Genomic DNA, 19,653 nt, shown 5'->3' on the forward strand with positions numbered 1-19,653 from the left:
TATACATAACTGATTATTAAATGACCGATAGGGTTGCTTTTGTTATTGTCCGTCTATCATATTTATACTTGCATATTATTTCATGTTTTATATTGTTTAAAAATTGATGGTTTTTTGCAATTGTGAAAATTGAAAGACCATTGAAATTGAATTTTATCTGTTATAATTTAAATGTAATTTTTTTTTTCTAACATACGTGTTGTGCAAGGCAGTTTAAACAGCTGTTTTAGGTCTGGATATTCTAATTTCAATTTCATAATCCATGAGATTTTATATAAATAATGGAAAATATATCTTTAAAAATTTTGATTTACAACTTTTTTACCATTATTTATAGGAGAATATGTAATTAACCTGTACATAGCAATCCAAATTCAAAAGGGGAAACAAATGAATAACAACCTTGAAAGTTAGTTAGTAGGAGGAACAGCTACGTGCTTCTTGGTGTTGTTCAAAGTTATCGTCCTCCACACCCACGCAACCATCTTCTTCACTGTCCATTTCTTGCGCCTTTCACTTTTCCCTATCTTCATTGCAAAAACAACTCATCACTATAATAGTCACAACGTGATGCTGGAAAGCATAGGTATATATGAGAGTATTAGAAATAGTTACATAAACGTTAGACGTCACCTCATTATTCTTCGTCTCGGCGCCGGAAACATGTCTCCGCCGTCGTCCATTATAACCACCTGCCATATGAACCCACGAAGAATATTGAAAATTGAGAGGAGTTTGCAGGTATGCTGCCATTCTATTCCTATATTTATTCCTCGAAAGGAAATAAAAGTCCTCTTGGACACAAAATATCACTATCTGGTAAGTGCTCTTGGACACAAAATATCACTATCTGGTCTCCTACGGCTACACAAGGAAATAAAAGATCCTCTACGGCAGAACGTTTTCTACTCCACAAACTCAACCTTCCATCACACATTTCTTCTCTTTTTACAATTATTGTTATTATTAATCAATGGTTAAGATTTAGTTGGAACAAAAATTATGCAAAACGGTATACAATAAGACTTTGCTATATAATAGTCAGACCCACAGGGTTATATTATCATGATTCTTTACCAATGAGAAAAAAAAAAGAAAATGATATTTTAATACCAATTTTTTATACTATTTTAATATTGTACATATTAAAATATGATTGGACGATTTCAAATTAAAAGAAGTTAAGACAAGAATATATTTGGAAGAGAAAAATTAAAGTTTATTTTTTAATTTGAAATCGTCTAATCACATTTTAACACGTATGCTATGTAGTATCAAAAAATTGATGTTAAAATATATTTTAAAAAAAAAAAAAAAACGTATCCAAATATTGGGAAATGCTTCATGAAGTCGTTTCCGCATATAATAATTCAACGGAAGTGACTGTCCCCTCATAGGGATTTTGGCTCAACAACCATCATGGTTTAAACAAAACACATTTAATTAACTCATTTATGGATATAGATTCGCATTCAAACAACAATCTCTTTTCCAGGAGTGGTAATTTCATCAATGGGTTGATATATGCAGAATAATTATAATAACAATGCATAGTTACTTTTTAATTATTAAATGACGGATAAGGTTTACTTTTGTTATTGTCCGTCTATCATATTTATAATTGCATATTATTTCATGTTTTATATATTTTTAGAAAAATTGATGTCGTAATTATGAAAATTAATTCGAATTTAATTTTATCTGTCATCATTTTAACGTAAAAAATAATTGTATTTTATTAATTGATGAATCATGATTAAGAGGTGGGGACACCCTTCAGTTTATCAAATTCTAAAATTTATGAATGAATCTATCTTAAGTTGACTTTTAAGCACGCGACTGAAAAAGATTAAGAAGGGTAAACGATACTTGGACGGTATAAGCTTTAAAAAATATTAAATGTTTCTAGAAAATAATTATTATTCTTATTCCTCTAAATTTTAAATATATCTTTTAGTTCTTACTAATAATACCAATGGAACAAAAGTTAATATGGATGTTCTTTTACAGTATAATCAGAACACATTGTTTTTGTTACTAAAAGTTCTTTTGATTTCGTTAAACTGTGTATGAAGACGGTAATCTAAGTAAACTTTTTGCTTTACAGTCATATTAAAGAAGATAGTGAGATTCAAGTTTTAAGAAGCTCTATGCTATGCTATGTAGCTTAACAAATATGTCTAAATAACATAATAATAGATTTAAATAAACAACTTAAAAGAACTATGCGTGGTTATTATTAGGTAGCTTTATCTTGTAAATGAGATTTTGAAATTTAGTATGAGTCTAAGAATAAAAATGAAAAAGTATAACATTATATAAAAGAAAAAGATTTTATGAAACTATATATTTTATGAAAGATTAATTATATAAAAATTATAAACAATATTTTAATTTGATAAAAAGTCAAATAAAAATTATTGAAACCTAAAAAAGTAATCGACCGAAAAAATCAACCATCAAAAAATAAACAGAAAAAAGAAGAAGGTATTATAGTCCCCGTATACGTAGCATGTATTTTGCTTTATATTGTCAGGAAAGAAAAACTTAAGATGAATTTAAGTTATTCCAATAATTAACTCAGATACACACATACTATTATATGAAATATTAGAAATTATTCCTTTAATTAAAGGGTTTAATTGTTTTTTATTTATAATTGATGTGGTTTTGGATATATAATATGTGCTCCTTATTGCTACAAACAAAATAAACGGTGGCCGTCCCCAAAACGCTGTTGTTGTCACTTTTAAGGTTCAATGTTGTGGTTGTGGATCTACAACCATATTGGTTTCTATTCAACCACTACTGTTTACAAATAACCTATATCATACACCTACATTTTTTTTTAAATTAAATATTATAATAAAATATAATTTATTTAATTATAGACTAAAAGTAGAAAAAAAAAAGTGTCAACTTATCAATACTCTTCCAACTATTACATCAATTACCTCTATTTCATTAACCTCAGTAGCAATAGAATATCAAATCAAGTTATTTATTAAAATATTACTTAAATTATTGAATAAAAATTTGATAAAAATAATTACAAAAGAGAAGAATAAATTTTGAATAGTATCAATCTATACTTTCTCGTTATTTACTTTTAAAAATGATATTTTAATACTTAACAAAAATTATAGTTATAAAGAGAAAATAAAAAATAAAATTTATAAATATAAAAGGAATATAAAAGTTTAACATTCATTTTAAAACTCCCAATACTATTATTTTATTAATTTTTTAAATTACAGTTTTTTATTATATGTTTCTTTTTAAAACAAGCGCGGTTGTATACAGTCCCTACATGTCAGTTTTTTAAGATGTATATTTTCAAAAGTTTATCCAGACGTGATTTTCGTTGTTTTTTCCTTGCCACCTTTCACCCTACGTCCTTTCACTCTATGCATTGCATGCGCCACGTGGCAAAAAGATAATAGTTAGCAAATAGTTTCAGATTCTTGAAATATAAAATAATTACTTTACAACTTAATCTAATAATATAATATTAAAAATAATTAAAATATTAGTATATTATTTATCACGTAACTGCCGTGTGGTTTATGATCAAAAGCAACTTTGGCATTTTCAGTGCTCGTCTATCATATTATTTCATGTTTTATAGGGTTACTTTTGAATTTTATTTGTTATCACATTTAAATGTAAAAGTGACTGTTTTTCTACTCATAGATGAATCATGGTTATCAGGTAGGGACAACCTCTTGAATTTGTCACATTTTGAATATTATAAACTCGTGTATCTATTTTACTCTCTTAATGTTCCGATAAAAAAATACCGTACACGATAAAAAAAGCTGACTTCTAAGAACGTTACTGAAAAAACTAAAAAGGTTAAAATATATTTTTACGGTAAAATTTTCAAAATATTAAATATGTCTCCAGGAAAAAAAATTATTAATTGAAAAGTTTTCCCTAACAAAAAGAAAGTTTAATTTTAAAAATATAAATTAAACTTTTTATTATGATTTTTTTTAGATAACTGGTATCCGCTAATTGGATAATAAATATTCATAAATAGTAACTGAGATTTTATAAGAAGGTGGTCTAAGTAACTAAACTTTTGTGCATAGTGATTATTAAGAAAGAATTCAAAAGATATGTATAAATTTTAAGAAGTGAAAATTATATATATAATGCTGAAAAGAAATACATATTTAAATGTTAAAAGTTTGACATGTACTTATAATAATAATTTTGCAAAAACGCATTAAAAGATCGGACGCTTATTATAAAGTTGACTTGGTAGAGGGATCTGAGATCTGAATAGTGTAATTTGCTTAAGGTTTCAAGAGAATCATATTCTTAAAAATAACCATCACAAATTTAATATTTTGGTAATTATGGCCATGGCAATGAAGATTGAAAGCAGAAACAATAATTACAACACATCATCACAGATTATTGAAGTCTAGCTTATAATTAGATGTGATGTTTGAAGCTTGAGTCAGTTAGTAGCAGAAGCAGCTGCATCCCTCTTCATGTTCTTCAAAGTTATCTTCCTCCACACCCACGCAAGCATCTTCTTAGCCACCCATTTCTTGCGCCTGCTACTTATCTTCATTGCAAAAGCAGCTCATCAGTATATAGTAACTCTATAAATTAACCCAACGAATCACGTAATAGTCTCTTATCTATTTCTCCTTGAAGAGGGTTCAAAACTGATGAAATACGAAAAGATGAATGTAAACTCATGTTCATATCCATGCAAACCCTTCACTTTGTACACAACGTGATATTCGAATGCATAGGTATCCATTAACTACCACCACAGTTTTACATGAGAGTATCAGAAACAGTAAAATAAACATTAGAACTCACCTCATTATTCTTCGTCGTCGCGTCGCCGAAAACATGCCTCCGTCGTCCATTATCACCACCTGCCATCGGTGCCACGGAGAGGGGTTGCATTACGATCTCTTATTTATTAGCTAAGACCGTGGTTAAAACAGCGATCGGCATTGTGGTTAAGTTTTGACCCTGGTTAACAAAGGGATACAAAAGTCAATAGTGTTAACTTTATCGAATAAGTTAAGACCCGAAATTTTCCCAGTTCTTTTCACGAATGAGGAATGGGAACAGGGTTTTACAATTATTTATTATCTCTCTTTTTTAATTTAAAATAATTAAATGAAATTAGTTACTACATATAAAAAACTATTTATGTATTCTACTTTTAAATTACAATCAATTGTTAATAAAATAAGTGGTATTTTATTTTTATGAACAAATTTTCATATTTTCAATTTTTCTATTAATTACTATTGAAATTAAGTATTTGTTTTAGGAATTCTTTTTTCTGAAAACTATTATAGTTCAAACTTAAATTTAAGGTTTTTATTTTTCTTAAGCTTATTCAATTTATTTTTAATATATTTTTTTAATTGTCTAAATTTTTGTCAACTTTGTTTAATTTAGTCTTTTTTTATTTTGAATAAACTGTGTTACTTAGTGATTTTTTAGTTTTTATTAATGTTTTATATTCAATTTATTTTGTTTAATTTAGTTCTATTTTTTAAATGAAACAATGTTTTATATTGTAATAATACTTTAATCAAAATTTAATTTTTTATTAAATATTTTTAATTTAAAGTTAAACTTGATTTAAAATTAGAATATTTTTAAACTAATGGTGCTATTCTTTGGTTAACTCTAAATAAAAATAATTAATAAAAATATGATTATAATATTTATATAAAAACTAAATTTGATTTTAATTTAAAAAAAGATAAAATTATTCTATTTTAAAATAAATAAAAGAGTAAATTAAAAAATTATAAGAACTAAATTCAATATTAAACATTGATCCTCATATATATTGACCCTAATTAATATGTACCATGACGTTGTATTAACACATGAATAATCTTTTATATTAAAAAAATTAAGAAAATTAAAAAAAAAATCCAAAAATTCACGAAATAAAATGGGACAAATATAATTAAGTGTTTGTTAATTATTTAGACAATATTAAAAAAATCAAACTCAGCAAAATTCACAAAAAATAAAATAAAATTTAAAACAAAATTAACTGAATTAAATAAAATCAAAAAAATAAAAACCAATATTTAAACCTAAATTTAAACATTAGTAATATAGTAGTATAGTAACCCATTATTCTTGTTTTGATAAGTAAAAGTTAATGGTATATATTATTTTATGCCTAACCATAACTTTGTTTTTCATGGTGGAAGACATTATTTTGATTGACTCAATAAAATGACAGTGGTTTTGTTGCCATGAAAGCGGTTTTCCCCTCCGACGTCCTCTCCGCGTGATGTAGTGTTTTATCTACGTGGCGAAAAATATATATAGTTTGAGATTCTTATCCAATAAAAATAATTACTTTATAACTCAGTTTAATAATATATTAATAAATAATACAAAACTATTAATATATTAATGGTTAAGTCATTGTCGTTTGTGACCAGTGTTAAATATGCTGCTAGTCTTAATTCTTTTTTATATTCTCAAAATGCATGGTAGATAATAATGGTTTAAACATTTTTTGTCCCTAAGTTAAGTATTGATGTTCAGTTTAGTCTTCGCTTTTAAAAATGTTAATCTTTAATTTCTATGATATGAAAAATGTATGTCCTTATCAGAACACTTAATGAACAATAAATCATAAGTTTTCGTACCTAGGTATCCAATATTTTTTGTTACGTTAACAAATCACAAAATATTGGATACCTAGGTACGAAAACTTATGATTTATTGTTCATTAAGTGTTCTCATGAGGACTGATTTGATACATTTTTCATATCTTAGGGACTAAAGATTGACATTTTTAAAAGCGGAGACTAAACTGAACATCAGAACTTTAGTGACCAAAAAAGGGTATAAACCATAATAATTTTATGTTTTAAAATATATTAATTTTTTTGATACATTATATGTTTATAAAGTTAAGTTGAATATCTACTTCACAAAACCTTCAACAATTTCATAATTTTTTTTAACTTTCAATTTCTAAATTTCTAAAATAGTCATATTCCTCTATGGTATATGACATTGATAAAATAAATGATACTATGCATAGAAGAGACTCCAATATTCAAATAAATGAGTATAATATTAAATGTGTAATTAATAAAAACGTAAATAAAAAGCCTCGATACAAATATAAAAAGAGTTTCAAGTGTTTTGATTATCTTTATGTCTAATTGAGTTACGAATTGTGAAAGTTGTCGAGTGCACAAGTTTTTTTAGAAGAGAATTATATTTATTATTTACTACACTATGACGACAACTCTCACAATTTACAACTCACTTAGACACAAAGATAACAAAAACACAAGAAACTTTCTTTGTATTTTTATCAAACAGTTAGTGTGCACGAAAATATAACATATAATATTTACATCTTGTTAAGAATAGAGTTCATTCACTTCATTCTCATGCATTAACAAACACCTCAATTTCATATGCATGTCAAAATCAACTCACCAATATACTCAAATCTCATCCCTAGTGACTCTGAACCTATGATAATTCATTAAGTTTCAATCCCTTAAATCCTCAACCAACAATCAAACATTAAGTCAAGAGGTCTTAAGATTACTAATGAATCATTTTCTATCTCTAGATACAAGCTTCATTAGGTATTAAATTTCAATTATAGGTTCAAGTCATATTTTCCAATACATAAAGAACCACACATCAAGCAAAGGATAATCAAGTCATAACAAACATTAAGCATATAAATCAAATACTAACTTTGAAATAAAAAAGCTTATGCATTAACATCACAAAATACATAAGATTCAATTTATTACATTTAATCTCAACAAATAAGAATTCCCTTCTCTGGTGGACAACTTAGGGTTTTATAAATTGAACATATAAGAAAGATATTGAAACCAAAGACAGACGCACACCCTTTCCCAAGGTTTTTTGGCAACTGCTCCATGTTCTAATTATGCCTCTTCTTTGCATCAACACCTATAATTTGTGAACCATCTTCCTCTCAAGCCCAACAGACGGAAAACTACCATGGATGAAGGAGGAAACCCAAGGAGCAAAAAGAGATCTTCCTAGTTCTCCACACAACCTCTAAAAGTCTTTGCCCAACACCCTAGGTGATTTTATTAGTGTAATATTAAGGAATTATAAAAACTCGCAAAAACATGATTAAATGCCCACTTTCGTGTATCAAGACTGACAAACTCGCCCATCAACTTCATATCGCTCAAGAAAGCCTAAAAATTGATGCTTTCTGACTTGTAGCTCGTTGCGCGAGCCATTTTTTGCCTAGCGACTCACATACTACAAATTTGGGCTATCATTTTGACCTAATGAGCACCCAACTCACCCATCGAGTTAGCCTGACACCCAATGATGATTTTTTTGTCGTCCATGGGTGGTCCGTGGCAACATAACCCTATAAGTGAGTCTTTTCTTCATTCTTGCAACCTTGGGTGTGATTCTAGAGTCCTTTAAGTGGGTATTTGTTTAAAAATAATTCTTTCTTGTCCAATCATGCTTTCTTGAATTCCAACTTATTTTCCTTCACCAGAATTGTTTTCTATTTACTTATTTTACACACTTAAAGAGAAATTAAAGGTAAAACAAGCATATACTAACTAAAACATAAAAACACACTAAACTTGGGGAAAAATAAGGTAAAAGTTGTAAAAGAGTATATTTATTCATGAAAATATACACACAAAACACATAAACTCAATAGTTATAAGTGTCCAAAGACATTGTGTCTCTTAAGAAGGTAAGTGTCATTCACAATGTCTATCATGGCCGAAAGGAGTATGAGGAGGAGCTCTTTTTTTTTATATAGAATTTTTTGTTCAATTACACGTTCGTCTACCCTTTGACGAGTTTACAATGGGTGTACTTAGACTTCTGAACGTAGCTTCAATACTATTACATCTGAATAGTTGGGATTGTCTTTAAGCCTTTAGGTTAATATGTAAAGCTTTATATCTTTCTCCTTCTCTCGAGTGTTTTTTTATACTTTTACCTTACATGATAAAGGGATCCGATTACCTAGTTTTCCTTGGTAAGCAAGCCAGGTACCTGCCTCTTAGGTGCATACTTTCAATCCTTCAAGAAATTAAAGAATGGATTTCTTAGGATAGTGATTAACCCTGCTGGTCACTCACACTTTTATGATGATAAAAGTAATAAGAACTTTCCTTTCTATTGGACCACAACTCTTTAGGTACAAGGAAGGATTGAAGGACATCTTGTCTGAGGAGAACCAAAGAATAATGGGGATATTGGAACAAATTCGAAAGAAGTTGCTAACCAAGAATATTGTTAGGGTTTACTTGTCCACTAAGCTAGTTACCGAGTTGAGTGGTAAGTGTAGTAGAATATATTGTAACTTGAATATTTTTTGAACAAGTCTAAACATTTTGTGGTGCTTCTAGGTTACATGGCTCAACATTATGCTAAGGTAGGAACAAATGAGGACATATTTCACCTCCTAAAGAACCAATTGGCCAATGAGGCCAAGAAGACGGGAACATTGTTCTTTCCAACTTGCAAGGATCGATGGTGGATGCCCATCAGCCAACAAGTGACAATAAGAAGCTCATTCCTTCTAAGCAGATATGTGTTAGAAAAGATAGAAAGAAACTGAGGGTTGAGTTGTTTGGCCATGTTGGAGGTTCAATCCTGAGAAGTAAATCATTTGACTTAGGTGATTTCGAAGATCCTCTAGTCCTTATGAGAAAAGGATTGTTGATCGGCCTAAAGACAATGAGTTAAAGTCGATGAAATAGACTAATATGACTATTCTTATCTGAGTCATGCTCTAATTCTAAATATCGACCAATCACAATTCAATTTAACCAATACATATTCTAAACAAGAAAATATAAACAATAAATATAAAAAAAGAAAACAATAACAAGACCTAGGTTATACAAATTTTAAAACAAATGTCATAGAGATTTTAGTCCCTTTGTTAAATTCTTCAATACAAATGTCTAAATTTAGTTTTTTAAAATTGTTACTGTACACAATAAACTTAAAAGATTTTACCAAAATATATTATTAACATATTTTAACTTATTATATTACTGGAATAATCATCACTTAAAAAAAATTTAACGGGTTAATAATATATAAAAAAATTTTGCTAGTTCTTCATTCTCAAAATTGCCATTATTTATAAATTAAAAGATTTTAAATATTTACAAACAAATTAATATTTGCCATTTTCTTTCGAAAGAACAAATGGTGACTACAAAAATGTGTTGTTTATAAACGATACTACCGATATTTGTTATGGTAAAGGAAGGGGCTTTCCTGAGAAGTTGGGAAGAAGAGAGTGGTGAGTGAGCGTGAGAAATCAGAAGAGAGGGAAAGAGATGGAGGTTGGATTTTTAGGTTTGGGGATAATGGGCAAGGCTATGGCAACCAACTTGCTACGCCATGGCTTCAAAGTCACTGTTTGGAACAGAACCCTCTCCAAGGTCTCAATACACATTCCTCCAACTTTTTCAAGTTTCACTTTTTTTCTTTACTCTTACGTTTGTGTGTGTCCTTATAATCATTTCTTTCTATAGTTCTGCTTGATTATTATGGTTAATATAAGTTTCTGCATTTTTTTTGTGTAATTTCAATTTGGGGTTCCGTAGCATAGTTTCTTCTCATATGTCATTAACCATACTTCAAGTTGCACAGAAATTTATGAGCTGAGGTATTGCTCCTGGCGTTTTGGAATGCAGCTTAGCAAATCTATCTGTTTTCTTATAGATGATGTCAGACAAGTGACTTCAGAAAATTGTTTGTGTGACAGATTTAGCTCTCTAAAATAAGGGTTAAGTAAGTAATCTCATCTGTTGTTGAGAAAATCAACTGTTGATATTGTCGTAAAAAAGCTGACAGAAGATAATAAAAGTAACAAACAAAGATTTCCCTAGATCACTGTCAACATTTTTACAACAATTTTAAGGACGCGATGTGTTATACAAGTTTTTTCATATACAACAGGAACTTCTTGATAATTTCGAGGATACAAAACTAGCAAGTAATAACGAAAACTAGGATATAAAGAAGATAAGAAAAGAAAGAAGAACCGAGAATAAAGTTCGTGGAATAATATTTCTTTTTGAGAGGGACGAAAGAGCTTGTTTTTGGTTATCCTCTTGGAATGAGGTGCTCTATTTATAGAGCTATAATCAGAAGGGTAACGACCCAATGGTCAAGACTTGCGGACTACTCTTTGCATAACGGTTTTGGCTAACATTCATCCGCACAAAAGGAACAGTGTTTTGCAATACTTATCCAATGCGTATAACAGATATTACAGCACATCCATTTTTTGTTGTGATGGTTTGTGTGACATCAATTTTTAATTCTTTTATGGGATTCCTTAGTTTACCTTCAGACATGAGTTTCAGTTTAGATATACTTTGTAGTCAGCAAATTAGAGTGTTTATTAACTATGGAGCTCACAATATATGTGTTGGCTTAGCAACTTTCTGATTGTAGTGTGAAGAACTTGTGCAACATGGTGCTTCTATTGGAGAAACGCCAGCTACTGTAGTCAAGAAATGCAAGTATACAATTGCAATGCTATCCGATCCTTCCGCTGCTTTATCGGTCAGTTGTTGTGGATATTATTTTGACTAGTAACTTCTTTTTTAGCTCTTATTTGAATTCTGTTTGTGGTGACTTTCTAGGTTGTGTTTGATAAAGATGGTGTTCTTGATCATATTAATGGAAAAGGTTACGTTGACATGTCAACAGTTGATGCTGATACATCCTCCAAGATATCTGAGGTTGGTATACCCAGCTGATGTTGTGATTTGTGTAAAATGTAGTCTCTCTACAAACTCTTGTTGCTAAACAGAAACTTGTAAATTAAAGAGAGGTTGCATCTAGTAATGTTGCATGACTTCATTTTTCATACTGCCCAGGGTATTTTGTGTGTAAATTTGTATCATTTTTGTTCTGTATTCTATTTCATCTTCGAGGCCCCCATTTTATTAAGTATTTTATAGCCGAAAAACATTGCTCTAATCCTCCCTCTTCTCTCTCTTCCCCTGGTTTGAAATCAGAATAATGTAATTTAGTTTGCAGTTTAGTTTGTAGGAATGTCGTGCATGGCAAGTTTTTATCTAATGATAAGTTTGTGATGATAGTCATTATCTGGTATTTTGCCATTCAAAATTCCCGTATAAAGGAAGTTAAATTAGCTGGGGAGTCAACAGTACTGGGGATATGTTTTTGAATGAGGAATACTTTATGTGAAGTTAATCTTTCCCAACCGTTTAAATGTGAATGGGAATGCTATATGTTACATTATTTGCAGATTCTTGCTGTAGAAATGTTTGAACATCTGCAACCCCTAAATAAATAAATGTATGCTTCGTTATATTTGTTCTTTTGTGCTATATGCATTGCTTAGGTTATTGTAGTATACTATCTCTGCCCGTTCATACTATAGCATAAGATGGTACTTCGCATTTTACCTACTCAACTTTTCAAATGGAAAGAAATCCATAGGCAAGTTGCCATTTACAGACCTGATCTCAACAGGCAATCAAAGCAAAAGGTGGTTACTTCCTTGAAGCTCCTGTTTCGGGTAGCAAGAAGCCTGCAGAAGATGGCCAGCTGGTTATACTTGCCGCTGGGGACAAGGTATTTCTAAATGTTATTCTATAAATAGTTGATAAATATTCTTCGCAAGCTTCTCTGTTTTTCCTTTAACTATGCGAGGGCAATGAAATATTCAGATGCCTCTTCTCTTCATCAAATGGCATGTTTGCATGACTGGATGTTTTCAGAGTATAGGATGCATAAGATATATCAGCAACCCGTTAATGCCCTCAAAACCTTTTAATGAATGTATATTGATGATCATGTTCTCCTGAAGTATTCTGTTGATTTCCCAAAACAAAATAAATTGATGTATATTTGAGCTATTTAAGCAATATTTTTGTTGTAAAAGGAAATCGGATGACAATAATGTGAAGGTAATATCTTCAAATTATGCAAACATCTTTTGCTTATTGTTATTCAGACTGGCTACTGACAGCAGTCAGAACTTTCAACTAGAAAGCTTAAAATACCAGGAGAGAGTCCCACCACTCAATTTTAAAATGCATAAGCAAAGGAAATTGTTGTGAACCTCATGAGAAAAATGGAGAAGTAAGCAAGGTTGCAAGACAGATGTGTCTGGTGCCCTCAATTTGTAACATATAAAGGGTGGCCAATGCAGTTTTACCCCACCAAGGAGACTGTTTCTAGGTTTTGAACCCGCTGACTTCCTATTCCAGATCACTAGGTAGTGCCTATGCTCCTCATCTTGTGTAACATGTGTACAACTAAATAAGAATATTGTTTTTGATGGGTTGGAACCCCTTGCAATTATTGCAGCCATTTAGAAGGAGAGATAAAAATAAAGCTAGTTGTCTCACAATTTAATGTTAGTAGGACACTGGTGCTCTTTTTATCTTTTGGGCCTTTTATCTCCCATTGGTATTTTAAGTGTTGTAAGGGCCATTGGAAATAGTCATCTATTGGTAGAAATGTGTATGTTCTATAGTATTGGTGCTAGTTCAGTGAAGGAGCAACCATAGTTGACCTTTTCTAAATTTATTATGAAGGTTAGGCCATGTATTTGCTGTCTGGGAATGTCCTGATAGAATTTTGTAAATTAAATGTTTCATGCCTTCTTCGTTGTATGAGCCCTTAATGGAACGTGTGAATAACCTGCAAATCACACTTGAAGCCCGTTGAGTCAAGTCAAAAACTATAAGAGAAAGAGTAAAGTATTCTCTGCCAAGGCATTACTATGTTGTCAGATGTTTGTTCGAGTAGGGTATGTAATTTTGACGTTAGGCTTTGTCGATATCGTGTGTGTTGGGAGCTGTGACCTGTGTGAAGTTTGAGTTATTTGTTTTTGTTCTGGTTCAATTAGATTTATTCTCTGATTAGGATTGATTGGTCAAACTTGTTGTATTCATGTTGATGTCTGGTATACTATAATTCGCCTCAAGTTTATGCAAATAATGGTTTTCCCCTTTAATGTAGTATAGGGTCAACCAAGAATCAATCCAAGGATAGATCAATCAATTAACTAGTTATAGTGTATGTGATGTGATTTGAGTGGGGAACAAATCTATCTAAACTTATTTATCACACACACACAGAATGCTAAAACTGCTAAAACAGAATGCAACCTAAATCTGACCCTAAGCTAGTGCTGGCATGCAAGATGAACTATAATTCTTATATTTTAGCTTCTAAATGCAAATGCAACGTCTAGGATGATGATATGAATGTATGAAATACCTAAACTAACTAATCCTAAACAAACCTGAACTCTAACAGTACCTAAAATGATGTAGAAAAGGTTATATACAAGCTGTTTGATGAAATTCCTGAGAGAAACCTAAATGCACTCTAAGTGTTTGATGAAATGTTGGTGTGAATGGAAGTGGAACTATGCCGTGCTAAGCTACAGAAATGGTATCAACACTGAATAAAACTAAAACCTATGAACAAAACTACTAAAGTCTACCTAAACTACCTAATTCGAACCGAAATGTGATAAAACTCGAAAATGAACTATGGAATGGCTGAGAATATATGCGACACACAATTATGTAATTCGAAAATCCATAACTATGAACCCTATATTATGAAAATAACTGTCAGTGAAATTTACTAAATTCTACTTCTAATGTGATGCGAATTGAATCTTGGAGGTTTTGGAAACATGTACAGCATAGAGAATAACACAATTCAACAGCAATGCAATACCGAAGAAGTACGAATGGAACCATACACAAAAAAACGGAATTAACAGTCAAACCACGTATTTGCTCCTAATCAATTTCAAATCGATTCAATTTCTGATGTTCAAGAGCCACTATGTGCTTCTTGAATGAAAGAAAAGCCTCTATGTGCTCGTTGTATTACAACAAAGACTATGCATTTTCTATAATGCAACATTATACAGAAATTTGATCAAGTTAATCTTGAATACGAGCGAAAATGGGATTTGCAATGCAAAAAACTGAAAACATGTTTAACACTACGTTTGAGTACAACAATCAGTTTGAGTAGTCCAGGATTCTTTGTATCTTCAAGAGAAAATCTACTTTACAAATTGAAGAAATGCTGTTAAAAGGTATATCTCTAGCTTTCTATGTTCAACAATTTTGAATCTTTCCTTCTCTGCCCAAGCTTCGTCCACAAATCTCCAGAACTCCACCCCCTTTATTCTATTACAAATTTCCTATTTATATCTAGCTACCTCTAAATTGGTTTTACCTACAATTACAAGTCAAAGAGACTTCCTACAGCGGGTAAACATTGGTGCAGGGGCTCCTTTCAAGTACATTTGATAATCCTGGTTCAGCAGGTCGCTGGTTTCCAGGTTAAGGTTACTTCAGCCTTCAAAAATGACTATTAGAATTCTTCACTTGCTGCAGCTCACGGTCCAGCCCTTCTCCAGTCATATATATAACACCAGGTACAGCAGCTGATGCAGTTCAAAACTAGTGCAGGTTGTCCGGGTTTTATTCTAGCTTAAGTGCTTTGATCACCTTCAATTGTAGGTCAGCGTTCCTTAACTAATGCACCTGGAACCTATCAAAAGTTGAAATAGTTTTCGTGAAAAGGAAGCTCTATGTTCTGCTGCAATTATTCATTAATAAACTGAAAGAAAACATTAACTATTTAAGCTACGAAAATATATTATACGATACTATAATGTTAACAGTCTAACATGCTAAGGAATAAAAGATATTAAAAACTTGGTTGTCAGCAACTACCACCTAAGCTGGAATTAGCATTCAACTAAGTAAAGCTAGATACAATTTAAACCAAAACAGCAAATGAGATTAAATATCCTATTTTCGGAAACAGCAACTAAAATGTAATTAGGTCTACAGTAATACTAGACAACTACAAGAGTCTACTACTAACACTACTTAACTACTACAGGCACACTAGAACCAACCTAGGATTTAAACTAATAATACAAAGTAATCAAAGCCAAAATGAGAATGAGAATGTAATGGAACAATCCTATGCTATCAACTAAAGACTAAACTAGAACAAATGAAACTTAAGAAAATCTAAGACAACACTACTATACTTCTAGATAGTCACTAAACTAAGCTAAAAACGTCCTAATAGACTAAGAATCACACAAACTTGGCCCCGAAAGAGTGATTTTAAGCTAAAAAAATTCTAGCACTTGAGGATTCATCAATGTCCATAATTCTAGTGTAGTTCAAAGCTGTACAAATAGTGTTCCTTGTTATACTCTAATTATCTGAAAACAATATTCACATTTCCTCATATTTAAGTCTGTGTGAAAGTGCTCTCATTCGGATTCCTTGTTGTGAACTGCTCCATACTGTGGAAAATATAAGAGAATTAATATGCATTGGGCATATTTCTGTAAATTACAGTTGTTGATTCTTTTGACATGCAGGCATTGTATGATGAAGCACTTCCAGCATTTGACATACTGGGGAAGAAGTCTTTCTTTTTGGGTGACGTTGGAAATGGTGCAAAAATGAAACTTGTTGTTAACATGATAATGGGCAGGTAATGTTTTCTTCCCCCTTTTCCTGGCTCCATCATTTTTAATTTGGAGTGGATAGGGGGGATTGCAGTATTTTATGAATCAGCTAACAAGAAATGATCATCCACATTATACTATTAGTATTCCTTCTTTGGCTGCAAGCCAAATGCATGTCCATATTTTCTGTCTTGTTCTGTAAATTACTTTTTCTCCGTTACAGTATGATGAATGCTTTCTCTGAGGGACTCACACTAGCTGAAAGAAGTGGTTTGAACCCTGCAACCCTTCTTGATGTGCTGGTAATTGATTTCAACCACGGAGATTCTTATTGCTACCTTTCTTTAGTACCATTTTAAACAATAATTGGGGAATTTTTGTGTGCAGGATCTTGGTGCCATAAGTAACGGCATGTTTAAATTGAAAGGACCTACAATGCTTCAAAATAGTTACTCCCCAGCTTTTCCCCTAAAACACCAGCAGAAGGACATGAGATTAGCTCTTGCTCTTGGAGATGAAAATGCTGTATCAATGCCAATAGCAGCTGCAGCAAATGAGGTAAAACTATTTTTCAAATATTCTTTTAATGGAAAAAAACGAGAGGATCTTTAGTTCACATGACTGCAAGTCCAGTGAATATAACGACTGGTGCTCAAATTACTGAATTGGCTTCATTTGTTTCTTTAGAGATGCAACCCTTTTATTTTCTATATTATGCTTTTATGTTTAGTGACTATCATGGAAGTTTCATGAAGTACTAAAAAAACCGTTTTTGTAGGCTTTCAAGAAGGCCAGAAGTTTGGGGTTGGGAGACCTTGATTTTTCTGCAGTTCATGAGACATACAAAGCACCTGATCGTTCATCTTGACTGGATAACTTTCTGAAGTGATTAAGTCACCATCTGGTCAACAGTATGACGTGAACCTTTTAAAATATCTGTTTTAGCATTGGTCATTATTGTAGAATCTTATTGAGATGAATGATCCTTTTAAAATTTTGACACCATTGCAAAAGTAAGCCTTAATATGTGAAAACGAGTTTATAAGTTCAACTCATTGCAACTGTTCAGTTACATTAATGTTTCAGTTTAAGTGAGTGGTTTGGAATAGGTTTAAGACGAATCTGACATCTGTGATAAACTCTCTTCCATATCTTTCTTCTTCGCCACATTCGTCTTATTTTGTTTCACACAATCTTTTACATGTTTCACGTATCACCAAATAACACTAAAGGTTAATTGAAAGAATAAAAAATAATTAATTACAAACTTTTGATATTCGTGCATAATATTATATATGATGACATCAATTCAAAAAACATTTACAAAAATCATATAAACATTCAATCCAAAATTTCAAAGCAATAAATCAAGCTATGACACAAAGTATTTAAGATTGTTAACAGTTTAACATGATAATTATAAAATATAAAAACATTATATTTCTTTAACTAATAAGAAACCAATATACTTAGTTGTGGTAGACTTTCACCTTTGCATAAATTACATAATAATAGGTTGTCATGTCTTAAAAATTAGCATATTGGTGTATTATTTTCTAATTATAATTTGAAGCTTCTTACAATTAAGAAAGTTTATCCATGTATTGATTCAACAACAAAAAAAATAAAAATTCAGTGTTATGAAATTGAATAATGTGAAGTGATTTTGTTGTTCTTTCAACTTCTTCATCATTCAATATTTATAAAAAATTGCAACCCTAATTAAAACTCACCCGAGAAAGTCACCACCATTAAAAAAGCATAGTTTCTAACTTCATATGTTATATAGAGATTTTAGATCATTGGTATGCACCCATCATTGTTGTGAATGGAAACATAAATGAAAAGAAAACATCACAGTTTGGCTACAATAATTTTCTAATTTATTATTGGCTGTCCTTAGTTTTGGTCTATGATCTTGATCAAATGTTATCTTATGGGATACTTTTTTTTCGGAAGACTAAGTCGTGTTCACTTGGGGTAATTGGAGGTGATTGGGAGAGAATGATTGAGTGGATTTGAGAGTAATTTTTGTTGTTGTTTATTTGAGTGAATTTGGAGGTAAATGAGAATGAATTTTGAAATAAAGTTTGTGAGAATTGGTGTAGGATTTAGTTTATATGACAAATTAAAAAAATTTACTTCAAAATTCACTCTCGTTTAATTTAGGAGTGGTACACTTTTACATTTATTTAATACAAAGTACAAGGATAAAATGATCATAAAAGTGTAAGTTTTTATATTTTTTTAAGAGAGAAAAGAGTACAAAGTAAATAAGAATAATGTTTAATAGATGTAAAAATTTTAAGTGTGTTAAAAAATATATTCTTTTTAAATTAATACAAATTTGTCTTTGAAACCCAATACTTTCATATACCAATGATTTTTTCATTCCATAATTGGCAAGATTTTGATTTTGAGAGCTTTGTATGGATAACATTAAATGATATGTACTAAAAGTATAAACTTTCACAAAAGAAAATGAAAAAGATCAACTAGATAAGTCACATATCTCATTTATGCTTAGATAAACAAGACCAAAGCATCAATCATACAAAATATAATATTCCCTTCAATTGCACCGGTGATACCCATCATTTATATTTTTATATCAATATAAATTAACATCATGTTGTATACAATAGGTATCATAAATGACCTAACTTATACTTATTATTAAGTGCCATATCTATAAACAAATGACCATAAAACATGCAAACTTAAAACACTTGAAAAACCATACACATGAAATTCATTTTTGAGACAACAAATAAGAAAATTTAACATAAAAGTTAAAACTACTTTTTATATTCACTTATTGTATTTTTCTTTAATACTTAACTTGATCTTGATCAACATGCAAATTTTCTTTTTAGTAAAACAAATCGGAACACTTGTACGTTTTAATTTAATAACTTTTTCATATAAATTTTGTAACATTCCATTTTAGCAGTAAAAAATTATTAAAATAAAATATTACATAATTAATATTCAGCAAACAAAAAAGTTATAGAATAAAATATACTAATAGAATCATCCAAAAGATAAAATTATAATAAGATAGCATTTATATATATTAAGACCAACTAAACTGTATTTCAAAACGATACAATTGGTAA

At 30.4% G+C, this 19,653-nt stretch overlaps 1 protein-coding gene across 1 annotated transcript; it reads left to right on the forward strand.

Annotated features, from left to right (window-relative positions):
• The first annotated feature begins 10,259 nt into the window (after positions 1 to 10,259).
• Positions 10,260 to 17,660, forward strand: LOC106773177 (glyoxylate/succinic semialdehyde reductase 1). The gene is made up of 8 exons (XM_014659892.2): positions 10,260 to 10,460; positions 11,482 to 11,592; positions 11,673 to 11,771; positions 12,532 to 12,633; positions 16,445 to 16,560; positions 16,758 to 16,836; positions 16,922 to 17,092; positions 17,313 to 17,660. The coding sequence occupies exons 1-8, from the start codon at positions 10,356 to 10,358 to the stop codon at positions 17,400 to 17,402; spliced, it is 873 nt and encodes a 290-aa protein (XP_014515378.1). The 5' UTR covers positions 10,260 to 10,355; the 3' UTR covers positions 17,403 to 17,660.
• The last annotated feature ends 1,993 nt before the right edge of the window (positions 17,661 to 19,653 follow it).

The sequence above is a fragment of the Vigna radiata genome, chromosome 9 (genome assembly GCF_000741045.1).
Source record: "Vigna radiata var. radiata cultivar VC1973A chromosome 9, Vradiata_ver6, whole genome shotgun sequence".
In the NCBI taxonomy this organism is placed as follows: domain Eukaryota; kingdom Viridiplantae; phylum Streptophyta; class Magnoliopsida; order Fabales; family Fabaceae; genus Vigna; species Vigna radiata.